The sequence below is a fragment of the Lepisma saccharinum genome, chromosome 13, assembly GCF_977018435.1.
Source record: "Lepisma saccharinum chromosome 13, izLepSacc3.1, whole genome shotgun sequence".
NCBI lineage: Eukaryota > Metazoa > Arthropoda > Insecta > Zygentoma > Lepismatidae > Lepisma > Lepisma saccharinum.
In genome coordinates this window covers 62,449,378-62,464,389 of record NC_139241.1, presented here as the reverse complement: position 1 = coordinate 62,464,389, position 15,012 = coordinate 62,449,378, and the positions used below count along the sequence as shown (strand labels likewise).

At 36.6% G+C, this 15,012-nt stretch overlaps 1 protein-coding gene across 1 annotated transcript; it reads left to right on the top strand.

The window, feature by feature from the left end:
• Window positions 1-916: 916 nt before the first annotated feature.
• On the top strand, window positions 917-14,772 carry LOC145997359 (uncharacterized). The gene is made up of 3 exons (XM_083134319.1): window positions 917-1,041; window positions 7,681-8,374; window positions 11,754-14,772. Exons 2-3 carry the CDS (start codon window positions 7,692-7,694, stop codon window positions 12,922-12,924), a joined length of 1,854 nt encoding a protein of 617 aa, XP_082990445.1. The 5' UTR covers window positions 917-1,041; window positions 7,681-7,691; the 3' UTR covers window positions 12,925-14,772.
• The last annotated feature ends 240 nt before the right edge of the window (window positions 14,773-15,012 follow it).

Here is a 15,012-nt window from a genome sequence, read left to right as displayed (position 1 = left end):
GGAAACCAAATGACATACGAAATTCTCTGAAGACAGGTCTTCCTCTCCGCACAACAATCATGCTACCTTGTGTTCTGACGTCAGACGAGGTACACGAAGTTAGGTTAGGTTCAATTAGCATAAATACAATGAAAAATTATTATTTAGGCTAAGAGAACTAAGCATAGCTAGCCGAACATGACAACGTAGGCATCTAGCCTAAAATTAAAAAGCTTTCTCCCGTGACTTCAGAACACATAATTGCTCAAGTGTCGTGCGATAAATGAGACTCGACACAGGGTTTCCCTTGTTTCACAACACTTATGCAACGTAGTAGATATGGATATATAAATTTTTTCCTACTGCCACAAAAATAGGCAATAATTAAGCTGGAGAGTTCAATGAACTAACCGATCTCTAACTACGCACTGGCAATGATCAGGCTGGAAAGTTCATACGAACTAACCGATGACTGATTATGCAACGATAGAATATGATGCAACGTAGTGTTCTGACGTCAGACGAGAAATACCTACAAGTTTGGTTTCGTTATATTAGCACAAATACACTGAAAAAATATTATTTATGCTAATAGAACTAAACTTAGCTAGCCTAACCTAACAACGTAGGCATTTAGCCTAAAATTAAAATGTTCTCTCCCGTGACATCTGAACTCTGAACACAAGTTTGCTCAAATGTTGTGCGATAAGTGAGACCCGAGGAAACAACCCAAGACTAGCGTATACTTCGTTGTTACGTTAGATGCCATGCCTGTGTTGTGAGGTTTAGCTAGTAGAGCATAAATACACGGCAAACTTCTACTTTCAAGAAATTTGATCCCCAGAACAAAAAGTCGGGATCGGGATTCGAACTACTTTTGGGATTTCGCACACACTTTCTTTCCGGTTTCAAGAAAGATCTGGCAACACTAGTTTCTGGTAGATGAATAAATGGGAGTGGGTGCAGTGGCGTAACAACTGTTTAGTGTTACAGGGGTTATTATAAACCTGTAGCATAACTTATTATAACTTCTCCAAAAGTAGTTGTAAAAAATAATTTTCGGTAAGTTCTTACAAAACGATCTTTTTTCTTAAGTGCAAAAACTAGTATTGTGCTCAGTAGCTGTATGATTCATAGTTGGTCACCAACGCGCTACTTTGACCCCTTGGTCCTTTTTGTAATTACGCCCCTGGGTGCGTGAGTGTGAGAATAGAGATTTTTTTACGCCAACATATTTAAGAACTTAGCAGCATACTTCTTTTAATGTATATATTTATGCCTTCATAGCCGGATTACGTCATTAACGTACACGCACGAGAAGCATACGTGGACAATTGATAATGGCTAGCACTATCCTTGCATTTATCTGCCTGATAACAGTTTTAATCTGTACTGATAACCATGAAATTTTCCCAAGTCATATTTCTGTAGGTATCTATATTTGGTGTATGGCACCGAATTACTTTAGAAATGAAGCCCAGATCGATACCAGAGGATATATGAGTGAACCAAATTGGTTTGGACTGTACAAGGCTAAAAAAAAAAATAAAACATCGAAACTTGATGACTTATATTTGGAAGGCTTTTTATCACGTCAGTAGATTTCTAAAAATATGATTTTATGGTGAAGAAAATAAATCAGGAGTTTGTTAAGTTAGCTAAAATACACCCTTAACATGAGGAGAGTCACCCATGGGACAGTTATCAATGTATGTGATAGATTCGTGGTGTTCAAATCGCAATAAAAGAAGTTTGGGTAACAGTTTCATAGATCGGAGACATTAAAATCGGATATTTTGTGTTTCGCATGGTTCGTACTTACCAATTGTGTATTGCGGAAGATAGTTCAAGGTGCCATTATGCTTTTTACACAAAAAAAAACACAATTTTTCACATAGAGAGTAATTTCTTTGACACCTTTTTCCGCTTTCATAACACAGAATATGGCGGGCAAATCTTGACTACCGTAGTGGGCATGCAGTGTTTCCATTCACGGATAGCCCCACAAACCATTTCCAATAAGGTTAGGTTAGGTTTGATTACGTTAGGCAAGCATAGTAAAGATAAAAAAAGGGGGGTTGAAACACTGAAGGGGCTTACGTCATCAAACGTACGCAGCATCCGGTTGTCATAGGGCAAGCAAATGAAAGCAATGGCAATTGTGCGTCGGTGAGATATTTCTCTTGAAAAATACATGATTTCCCGGTTAAATATATTCCATGATGAAAGAAAATACCTCCACGAACGTTGTAAACCTTGGAGAAACTCATTTCCGTAAGTAGTTTCTTGTGTAAAATTGAAGAAACGTGTCTCCAATGTATGAAACTGTTACCGAAGTTTGATATGATATGTACCAGCATGTACATTTACATGATATGTTCCCTTGCACCAGCACGTACATTTACAATAGAGAGAAACTTTATACAACTGTAGATTGCTTGACAGTTGTTCCTTGAGGTAGAAGTTTTTTTTATTTGCACCTGTGCCTGTGTTCACTTAGATGTTCCTGGATTTTTTGACTCTTAACATTTGCTGAATGTTTGCATTGCTCCACTATATATATCATCCCCCCCCCCCACCAAAAAAAAATTATGAAAGAGAACTGAATGGTGGTTGGTCACATAAAAAAATCTTTGGATGTATATCCTGAGTGTTGGCAGATCTACCTCCCACAGTGGATAGATAATTAAAATTTCAATCTCTGCGAAATGTCTCAAATTTGTTTATTTTGTTATTTTTCACATTCGTACATACGTATTCTGCATTGCTAAGGATTCTTGAAGGTGGGATTTCAATTTTCCACATATCGAGTAATTATTGTTCGTTCGTTTTTCACTTGCAAACTTGATTAGCGTTGTCCATCATCAGTGGGTATGCAGTGTTTCCAACTTTCTTCACCGAAAAATACCTACTTTCCCCACACACTATTTATGAATAGCCCCACAAACCATTCATAAATAGCCCCACGAACCATGCATGGCAAGGTTAGGCAAACATAGTTAAAATTGTTGTGTTCTTGCAAAAGAACAGCATGGTTAGAAACTCTGACCGGGTGTTACATCATCAACACACACAACATTTGGTTCACGTAGTGGAAGGACATAGAGGCAACAGCTTTTGTGCATCGGAGATACATTAATCTTGAAAAATACATGATATACCGGCCAGATAAATTAAACGATGGGAAAAAACACTTCCACGACCTTTCAAAAGTCTACATAAACTCAGTTCGGTAAGTACTTTCCCCTGTAAAATTGAAGAAATATGTTTCCCGGAGATCAAAATTTTCTGATAGATACGTACAGTACATGCATTTGTATATGAATGGCTTATTGCAGAAAGGGACCTGAGTCACTTTTGCACAATTCTGAGAAAAACAATGAAAAATCGTATAATATTAATAGTGTAAGAAAGAAATGTGCCGTTGTTGGCTCAAATATTCAACATAATGAATAGTTAATTTTGCAACCCTCAATGCACCCCCCTACAGTATGCTGCTAGACACAGTGGAGATGAAAAAATTAACTCCGATACCTCAAAAATGTGACTCAGGTCCCTTTCTGCAATAAGCCATTCATATGTAGTTGTCACGAGTGGCATGGGTCCAAGTTCTGATTATGTAGATTCAATGTCATCATGATATGGGTCATTCCATGCCAAATCAACAAAGTTCACAACCCGAGTTTCTGAAACTCTACTATTTGGTAGTCTTCATGATGATATGAAATCCTGAGAAATTGTAGCTTCCTCTGTGGCGTAGTTATGGAGTTTTGGGGGCTCGAAAATACAAAAAATTGTCAATTTTTAGTCTGCGCTCCAGACTTTCATGGATAAGTGCTCTTACCCTAATTGACGTAGAGAGCTGGTTGTAGTCTTGTTTGAAAGGACATGAAATAAGCTTTCCAACGGTGTATCACATCACTATATTTCGAATAAAATCTTTTCAAGGTCATCCACTTTGACCTTTGGATCTTGAACTTTTGAAGATGCATATCTGTGATTTCCTTGGAACTGAAATATATTGTTAACACAAGGTTACACTATAACATAACCAAATTTGAAGTTGGGACGATTATGGGATAATTAAAGAAAAACAATTTAATTAGTATAAGTGTATTTTTTCAGCCAGTCATTTCTAGTGGGAGTTTGCAACACTGTTGTTATTTACTTCTAAGAATAATATAATTATCTACAGTAGTGAAAAATGGACAAGAATTTTTTGTTTCCTGAGAAATAAATTACATGCACCATAGTTCACAGGTTGTTCTTCAGTATTCATTCATTCAGTCTTTGCATGGCAAGCTGGCTTGCGTCCATTGTTAAAGTGTACATTCTTCTTGTAGCAGTGGAAGGATCCACTTTTGTTAGAACATTGCACGTTGGGATCCAACAAATGTCCAGTTGAACCAAATGGGGACATAAAAATTATCCTGATGGACCGTGAGGTTGAAGAAAGTTACTTTGTAAATCACCGGTGGCTTCAGACACTTTATGAACACACACTAGCCCCCAGTTGTTATTATATACACAAGTAAAATATCCAGTAATATCTTAATTCTAAGGCATTTTAACATATTATGAAATGATGTTCTGTAAATTCATCACATGCAGAATAACATTTCATATGATTCCTGGAATGGAATTAACTTTAGCAAATTGGTCACACAACATAGAAAAATCATCCTTGTGGTAGTCAACATTGATGAAGTTTTTGCGATTTTTGTAGTGTGCTGCTGCTCCATCAGAAAAGTAAAATATCTTGACCAGGTTGTCAGAACCAAATTTATCCTTCAAAAATGTAATAAGTACTTTCTGGAGTAAGTGAACTAATGCTTTATTATGCTATCTGATATGGCAGCCAAATTTTCAGTTATGATTGTCGAAGTATTGGAATTTCCATAATAAATAGTGAATGGATGTATTGTTGTTGCTTGACCATTGTTTCAATGAAAACCTTCCACGGATCTCAAAACCTTGAAGGCTTTCTAATCTGGATGATGCCATGATGCTGGCGATCAAGGTACCTTACTTAAAAAAAGTCAGCTCAAATTAGAACTGTCACACTAAACACACTATCTATTCAACATTCTACCACACTTGTTTCAAACAACACTGCTGCACACATTTTTCACTTTCTAGTTGCAGAAGTATTGCAGATTAGCAAGTCTGCAATGCAAGAGTGCAGTGTTGCAAACTCCCACTAGAAATGACTGGCTGAAAAAATACACTAATACTAATTAAATTGTTTTTCTTCAATTATCCCATAATCGTCCCTACTTCAAATTTGGTTATGTTATAGTGTAACCTTGTGTTAACAATATATTTCAGTTCCAAGGAAATCACAGATATGCATCTTCAAAAGTTCAAGGTCCAAAGGTCAAAGTGGATGACCATGTGACACACCGTTGGAAAGCTTATTACATGTCCTTTCAAACAAGACTACAACCAGCTCTCTACGTCAATTAGGGTAAGAGCAATTATTCATGAAAGTTTCCATAACTACGCCACACAGGAAGCTACAATTTCTCAGGATTTCATATCTTCATGAAGACTACCAAATAGTAGAGTTTCAGAAAAATCCGAGATGGTCGGGTCAGAAATGACACTTTTTTTTGTTGATTTGGCGTGGAATGACCCGTATACATTTTCTGCATGAATCAAATATTATAGATGTCTGTAATCATGTATTGACCACATTTCCTGGATTACTTACCTTAGTGTATTTATTTTGGAAAACAATTTTTTCAACCTCCTCATTAATATGCTTACCTGAGTAAATTAGGTAGCTGCTCTTAGGATTATAATTGTACACCTGTGTGTTGGTGTTGCTATTGTAACCTTTTAATAGGTTAGGATTGTTTTATGTATGCGAGAGTGTGTGTGTGTACATATATATTGAGTGAAATAGATGCATTCATAATGCAAAACTGTGACAAAATTTACACCTTTATTAATTTCTAGATTGGTTTGCAATGAAAATTAATACATTGAAAGATGAAAATAATTTAAAACAAGGAGATAGGAATTCGTGGTGATAAAGTACATGCTATTAACATAGTAGTGCAACATCTCTGAAGAATGACAATGTATTGCATGCAAATATGCCATAAAAACCTTAAAAATATGTGCAATAAAATGAGCAAAAAGACAATTTCTCTTACCCAACAAAATCTGATTAAAAAAACCTGCTACAATACATAAAGTTACCCATGTTTACCAAAAACTAACAAGAATTAATTTGTAATATTCATCCAAAAAATTTTCAACATTTGTAACCACCATTTTCATACGCTTATCAATATGCACTAGAGTGTAGTCCGAAAAAAATCTCGTTAACATTATATGATGCAACAGGAATGAATTTCATGTTGAGAACTTCAGATGTGATTGATATGAGTGGATTGAGGACACACATCTTCGCATAATTACACAAACTAATATTCTATTTTAAAAACATCTTGCCTTTATATTGTCTTAAAAATATGCATTTGTAGGAAAAATATATGTAACATAAAATGTGGGTTCATTTAGTTTAAGTTTTAACAACACTCTTCTCTTAAAAAAAACATTTTTTTTGTACATATTCCTCTTTTGCATATAAATCTTCGGACTTGTCATTCTGTACAATCGACAGCAAAGATAAAAGAGATATCATGTCCATCACTGTTATTCTATATTCAGTGTGCTTTTCATTAATTTCTTGCCCTGCCGTAAGAGGCAGATTTTTCACTGCAATCTCCAGTCTTTCTGATCTTGTATCTTATATTTTGTGTATCATCTGATATCTTCTTCCCTGAATCATTTCCCCTTCAACTGTTCCTTCCAATGTGTACTTTATCAGCCAATTCCTTCTTAGACTTTTAAGGAATGGAATTTTTTTAGTGCTTTTCTTTTCAACTTATGAACCTTGCAACATGGTAAACAAACCGAAATGATGAACAGTTTGGATATTATTACATTTTGTTGTGCGAGGAACAGAGGGGTATAACTTAAGTTTATCAAGTTTACACAGAAGAGGGGATAGTGTATTCTTAGGACTATGTCAGTAAATGGGAGATGGGTGACTCCACCTTACTGCTAAGGATTAGAAGTGGAGATATGTTGATTTGACTCCAAATAGAGCTCTTCAGAGGAGTTTAAACAAAACTGCATTTCACATCTTTAGAGTTATGTTCTTGCAGTTCTCATATATAACTGTGCTGTATAGCTATAAAGAAAAAATGTCACAACTGCAAAGTAGACGAGGTATTCATTCCTAAACTGGTAGGAAGAGTATTAATATACCCTATCATAGACTCTCGAAATCTTTGAACAGTTAGGAAGCTCTAGAATGAAGACTGTTTAATAAGCTAACTGTGACAAATTTGCCTTCAAATATATTTAAACATAAACTGTATGACTGGTTTGTTGGCCTACCATTTTACTGTACAACCTTAATGACAATAAATTATTATTAATATACAACACTTTGTCCCTGGCTGTATGTATAACTTATTTCTTGAAGTGTAGTTTTCATATAAATGCCCCAATACTTATCTCATGAGACAAATATTTATCATGGTTTCAAAAGTTAGATGCATCACTGTGTAAAAAGTCACTTGTTGGGCCTTGGTCCTCAAAGGCCTGTTCGAACCATATAGTTTAGAGTTTGGTAGTTTAGTATTTAGCATTTTGTAGTGATCAGTTTTTATCTCTTTCCAGAAAATAAGAACATGATGGATGGTCACAGAACGATGGAAATTAATGGGATTACAATTGAAGAAGTTGACGATAAAAGTGAAGCAAAGTGTGAAGATCACGAAAGTAATAATGAAAGATCCGAACTGGAAGACAAGGATGATAGTTCCTGTCCAGATTTTGTAGAAGTCACCCTTGGATCTCCAAACGAAGACTCCAGCGAGAAGAGTACTTCGTGGTCACCCGTTGATATGACCATCAACACACTCTCGTCCAATGGATCTAAGATGAAGATGACTGATGGGAAGTCTGATAACAGTGAAGACGAAGACGATTGCGAGGTCTTGGTGGTTGAGTGTGATCCGTTAGTCATAGAGAATGCAGTTAACTACAAGAATGAAAGTCCCGAATTCAGCTCGCATAGAAAAGAAAGTGAGAATTCGGACAGCTCTAAGCCATATCAACCATCAGATTTGGCGCAGTCATCTCTAGCCAAGAGCATGGCCGATGATTTAGAAAGCATCCGGGCACTTGTGCAGCAAGCTCGTCAGGCAGCTCAAATATCTAGAAGAGCTGTCAGTAAGAAGAAAGTGCCAGATGAGGAAACTGTCCCCACGTTTGTTGATGATATAAAAGTGGAAGTCAAAGAGGAAGAGGAAGAATTTGTTGACACAGATGGAAATGAAATTTCAATGATTGAGGCCACAAGTTCCTCCAGGTTAGTATTTTATTGTCTAATACGAGAGATTACTATGCTATTTCTAAATATAGTTGAAACTAGTGCTCTTTGCTGGTGGTACAAAGGGTATGCTCAGCCATAACCTTTGCCTTTTCAAAGATAAGGTTAAGTTTTTGTTTTAAAGTCCACTTGGAAGTGGGATCTGAACCACATTGCCATCGAGGAGGCCTGTTTAACCAAAGGAATGTAGATAAATGTGTACTTTTGACCTGTTTGCTTGAATCTACATACAACAAAATACCACTCTTTGAGAAACCAGTACTTTATCAGACTTTTTCAAAATCTGCAAAAAATATATTTTCCCCCAAAAATGTAGCCTACATTTTTTTAAAAATCCTTCTCTGTTTGACCCCTATTTAGTGCATAGTGTCAAAAACTGTTTGTAACAGCAGTTCATATCTACATATGCATGTTAGCTGCAATAAAGCAATATTTGCCTAGCTTAACCCTTAAATGCGCAATTTTTTTATGTTAATTTTTGTGATGTTGGAATCCCTGAAAAAATAGTTAAAAAATTATGTTGTAAATTTAATGTTTTATTGATATTTTATTGAACTTTGCATATGTGCAAAGCTGCACGTTTATGTTACATTTTGACACTTAATTGAGCTTTGAATATTTGCAAAGCTGCACGTTTAGGTTACTTTTGCATATACATTGCAGTTCAACATGTAGTGTAGAATAGCATAATTATTACATATTTTTTATAAGAATCACTACATATAATATTCTGTCCAGACATATTAAACCCTGCTCACTACTCATGGAAAGCCTTGAAGCTATTTTTTTCTTTGTTGAAACAAATTAACCTTACACTTTTCACAGGCTACATATGTATATCCTCTACAGTTATTGCATTTACAAGTTGTCCTTTTCTCTTTCCATTGAGGCCATTCAAGTCCTTTCTAATTTCTTTACTTGGTGGAGTTAATTTGTATTTGACATGCCGTTCATCTACCTCTTTTTTGACTCTTTGGTCCAATTCTGCAGAGTGTTTGCTAATTTGACTCTGAATTGCATCTGTGTTAGAGTATTGCTATTTGCTTTAGTATGGACTTTCCGCTGCAAAGTCCAAGCATTTAGAATTGTAATGTCCACAAGGTGATAAAATAATGGAAAATACCACTTTTGAAATTTCATTTTGATACAAATTCTTCCTATAGGACATATATGTTACTGTCCAGGAGATCAACATTTCCCATGTGCTTGTTGTAAACAGACACAACTGCTGGACATTCCTTGTACTTTTTGTCACACCTCTGAACTAGTTGCTTCAGTTTTTCACCAATGAATGATGAAAGCAACGCAACATTGCTATTATCCTAGAATATAACTGTGGAGATCTCTACAGAATCAATATTTGCACATAACTCTGAGAGAATCCACGAGGATGCTTCATCCTTTGGAAATTTACAGCTTGGTATTCTGTTTCTCTGAATAGTGCCTACACACTAAATTCCTCTTTTATGAAGGTATATTGCAAGGTCCAATGAAGTGCAAAAACGATCAAAGTACAATTTATAATTTGGTATTTCTTTTGCCAATCTTACAACAACATTGCCACTTGCACCAATGACAGGTTCAGCCTAAACTTTGGATCAATGACCTTATTTCATCAACCGTGAGTCTCTTATTTTTCAGTTCCTTCTCATGTGTGTGATGATCCATTGCTAGTTCACAAAATCAAAAAAAGAACGAGAAAATAATAACATAATCGAACAGCGCTGTATGCTCCAACACCAACATGCCTCGTTCTGAAAAGGGAAGCTGAATTCGCAGCTTTGCAGATATGCAAAGTGCATAAAAGGTAGTAAAAAAACAACAACAAAAAACAATGAACAATAATGTCCTCCTCTATAAATAATTGGCGAGGTAAACAGCAATGTTAACCATAGAAAAATTGCCAGTATTGCATGTTGAATACTATGCCGACAAAAGCGGCACCGTGTACATCAAAGAACACAACAATCAAAACTTTGCACCTGAAGGTAAACACTAATTATTGACCCAGTGTATGCTTTATGATAAAGTCTGTAACAACTATTGAATATCAGCATCTTCAAATGTCTAACACTCTCACGTGAAGAGAACTGGATGAAGTTTTACGGGTATTTAAAGACCGCATTTAAGGGTTAATGTATGGACTAAGCCACTTATCACCGTCTAGCATACTTTTTTTAGAGTTATGCAATGCAATTAAATATTTTTGTACAATGAACCATTATCAGAAAAACTGTGCATGGTTATAGGACCCTAAGAGTACTCAAATTATTTTTTTTTAATTAACATCTATTTATTGCAGGGATCACAGAGGCTCTTCAAGTAGAATTTTTTTGCAATGTGTAAATTTTCTTCTGTTTTTCTTGGGGGGTAGGGGGACACTATACCATAATTTGCTTACCCACAAGAACATGGTGTGTTGATTGAGAAAAAACAACTACAACTGCCTAAATAGTTTCTCCCTTACCAGCACTGCACACTTGAAAAGTGCATGCTTGTAAACCTCCACTCCCAAGAGACTTAAAAGTAGGAGAGGTTTCTGTCCACTCTAGGTTGACATAAACTCCCATTTTTTTATATTTGTAAAATGCATAGTAATTACAGTTTAAATCGAGAATTAAGATATTGTTAAATAAACAATAATACCAGTCAGTGAATTGTTATTTTATGTATTTAGAAACCACCGTACATAATTGTAAATAATATAATATGCATGTAAGTGTTTTTTCACCCCTTGGGATCATTTTATACTTCTGATTCCATCCAGTTCTAATTAGCATGTGAACTTTTTGCCATGCCTTTCTCCAAAAATCAACAATATGTCGCACAAACTTCACATAGTTAACACACATCAAAGAGTTATTCTACTCGAGAAACACATTGGATTGTAGCTTTTTAGAGTGTGTGTGCAGTAGCTAGGCATATTTGAGATGGTCACAGACACACAGACATGTTACTTTTATGAAGTAATCTTATAATTGTGAACTGTTTGATTATTTTAAAAGTGGTGACTTAGTGGCCATGCACATTATGCTTTGCCACTCAAGGTTCCAGGTTCAAATCCTGACCTACACACCAGCTTTGTTTGTGAGTTTGAGACACCATTTTCAGTATGTTGTGTCATTTTTCTTCACCTTGTCAAATCTGTTATATTGTTCCTGTGCTAAATCGAAACAGCTAGCTGAGATTTCCCAGAAAATCCAGAGAAATTTCATATTATTAGAAACAAATTTGGCAAAGATACTCAGTCACTTTCCCACACCCTTTACACTCCTAAAGTGACTTCCTTTACTTTTCTAGATTGATAACCTTGATACAAGAAAATGTGGTGTGAATTGTCCTCTCCTTTCTGTTTCAGATTATCAGATGGTGCCAGCAGACAAGAAATAAATGATAACTCACCAAATGACTTCATGAAGAGGAAATCATTTTCTTGCTGCTTATGTGGGAAAACTTTTTCAAAGAGTAAGTATCTCGATGCTCACATGAATGCCCACATTATGAACCCCAACGACAAGTACCAGTGCCCGAAGTGTGGCAAGATATTTGCTTCGAGATGTGAGCTGAACGGTCACAAGGCAGTCCATGGCAGCACGGGCGATTTCAGTTGCCCCGTGTGCGAGAAAAAGTTTTCAAAGAAGAGCGATCTTGTCGACCACAGCAGGGTTCACAAGGAAGGTAAACCTTTTAAATGCAATGTTTGCGGCCGATCGTACATCTGGCGGAAAGGTCTCAAGAGGCATCAGAAGTTGCACACTCAGTCGCTCAAGTATTCTTGCCCACAGTGCCCAGAAGTCTTCGTCGATAAACGTCAGCTTACGACGCATGCCAAGTGCCACGAACCGGATCCCATTTTCATGTGCCCTCATTGCGGGAAGGTATATCGCCGAAAGCGTGGCCTAGTGGCGCACATGCAGATACACTCCGAGGACCTGCCTTTTTCTTGCAAGTTGTGCGGAAAGTCGTTTCCACACAAGAGCAGCCTGAAACGGCACATCAGAACCCATTCAACCGAGGACACGTTTTCGTGTGCCTTCTGCACGAACACATACTACGACAGGGACACGCTACAGAAACACGAGCGAGTGCACACCGGAGATTACACGTGTCAGTTGTGCGGAAAGGTGTTTGCTGGAAAGAGTAATCTTCAGCGTCACATCCGAACGCACACAGGAGAGACGCCTTTCGCATGTACATACTGTCCGAAGGCTTTTTCGGACAAGAGTCACTTAATAAGGCATGCACGTATACATGTGAACGACGGTCCATCATACTCGTGCCATCAGTGCGGAAAGTCTTTTGCGCAGAGGAGCTACCTTGTCCAGCATGCGAGGACTCATATCACGGATGCTCCGTTCCGTTGTGAATACTGTGATAAGTCCTACTGTGAACGATACATGCTGGTGAAGCACACAAGGATCCACACGCAGGAGAAGATATACTGTTGTGAGTTTTGTGGGAAGGGGTTCACACATAAGAGTTACCTGTTGAGACATACTAGGTCACATGCTGCTGAAGCTGCTGTATGAAGGATTATGGGTAAATCTCTGTGCCTAAAGCTCGTTGCCTATGGAATTAGATTTTCTATTTTACAAGTGATACTGGCCAATAATCTGGTTACAAAAATTGTTAATTTTTGTTAGTAGGTAGAAGGGGATGGATGTGTTCACCCATGCAATGACTTTGCAGTAGGGGTGGGCAAGTTTCTGAAAGCCTTATTGGCCTATTTGGTTTGAGTGCGAAGAGACACCAGATGTTGACTGACCAAAAGGGTGGTTTATGACTGAAGATAAAGCAACAAAGTGGTAACACTGTACCCACCCTTGGACTCCAAAAATCTGGCTCTATTAATTGGCACCAGGGCCAGTGTTTTTTTTTTTTTGGACGTGGCTACCTTTTTATTTAATATTTTTTTCTGAGTCATTGTCTTTAGTGTAATGAATTGTACACTACAGCCCAACCCACAGTCAGTTACATGAGTAGTGGCTGGCCCTTCATGTGATGAAGTTTCAATACTTCTGTTATCCAAGATATACGAGACAGATTCAATTCAACATATATTTTCTGTTTCTTTCATCTGAACGGTCTTTCATTCTTCTTTGTAAAGGGAATTATTTCCTTAATGAAATTTGCAAAGCATGAAAATGAACTAATTTAGTGCTATGCTTATATAAGGCAGGCAGACTTGACCTATTTATGGCATGGTGCATTTTTCATAAAAGGTTACCAGTTAACACACATTCATTGTTGTTACCATTTGAAAGGTGGTATCCAATTAAGTAATATGAATTAATATGGTAAATACTTATTATAAAATGACACTATTTGAAATTTACATATTTATTGGTGCTGTAAATTGTGTACTGAATTCCCATACAAACCGAGAAAGGGAAAGTTTGCACAAGAACATCAAAATTGTTTGGATACTATATACTTGCATTGAATAGAGTTTATAAAAAAAGCGTATGTGGTGCTGTCAATTATTTATATTTGCTTGCCATTTTTCTTGTGGATATCTTTTATGGTACATTGCAATCACTTTTGGCCACTCTCATTTAATGTTGTTTCTGATAGACTTCTCAGCATTGGGTACAAAAAGCCAGAAGCACAATTGAGCAAAATCAGTTGCTCTTGACTTTGGCAAGGAAATATTTCAAATTTCATATCTAGTTGAGATGTGAACTTTATGCTCAGGAGAGCTAATTGGCCTGGCACTATGGTTTTAAAATGGGATCCGAACCACTGTACATTATATTTTACCTTCAGCAAAGATTGAACCCAGAATATTTGATTACAGTGAGAAGGCCCTCATACCTAGTTCAGAAGCCAGTGAGGCATTTAGATAGAAACTCTAATTCCACATACAGTAGCTTTAATGTGTATACATGGGGAGGTAGAGTAAATAATTAGGTCACTGAACTTGATATTTGGATACATTGACAGTGGTGTGTAGTTCGCTTTGACAAAGAGTTCCTCACCTGCATGGTCAGCTGGAAACATCATGGTCCCAGTGCATAATAGTTATACACCAGAGCTGAGAAAAGTTCATTTTAAACCATTAGTAGCTTAATTTCACACATTCCTCCTTGGTTCTGGTGAATTTCTGCACGTCATGCTGTGTTTGGGTATGTAATCAAATCTTGCATATGTGGAGGCAATTTTTATTTTGCATCTACAGGCACAAACAGACCAAGGAACAATGAATAATTCCTTCATTGCAAACATTTTAGTTGCATTTTGTGACTTGTCGATGTCCGTTCTGAACACTGCTACTTACATACTTTACATTCTGAATTTGTCTGTTTAATCACTATATGTATTCACAGTATAAAAAGTATAAAAACTTACGTGAGTGAGTATAATAGTCGTAACAATTCTTTCAAACGACGTTTCGCGAAGCTACGCTTTGCTTCTTCATGTTTTCTTATCAGTAAATAATATATATGATGAAGTATTTTATTTACTGATAAGAAAACCTGAAGAAGCGAAGTATACTTTGCGAAACGTCGTTTGCAAGGATTGCTATGACTATTATACTCACTCACGTAAGTTTTTTATACTGTGTACTTACATACTGTTGGAGTACATTTTCTTTGTTATAGATACAATACATTATG

Coding starts and splice junctions, on each gene's coding strand:
- LOC145997359 (XM_083134319.1), top strand. CDS start 7,692: ATGATGGATGGTCACAGAACGATGGAAATTAATGGGATTACAATTGAA. Junction 8,375..11,753: donor GAGGCCACAAGTTCCTCCAG/GTTAGTATTTTA, acceptor TTTCTGTTTCAG/ATTATCAGATGGTGCCAGCA.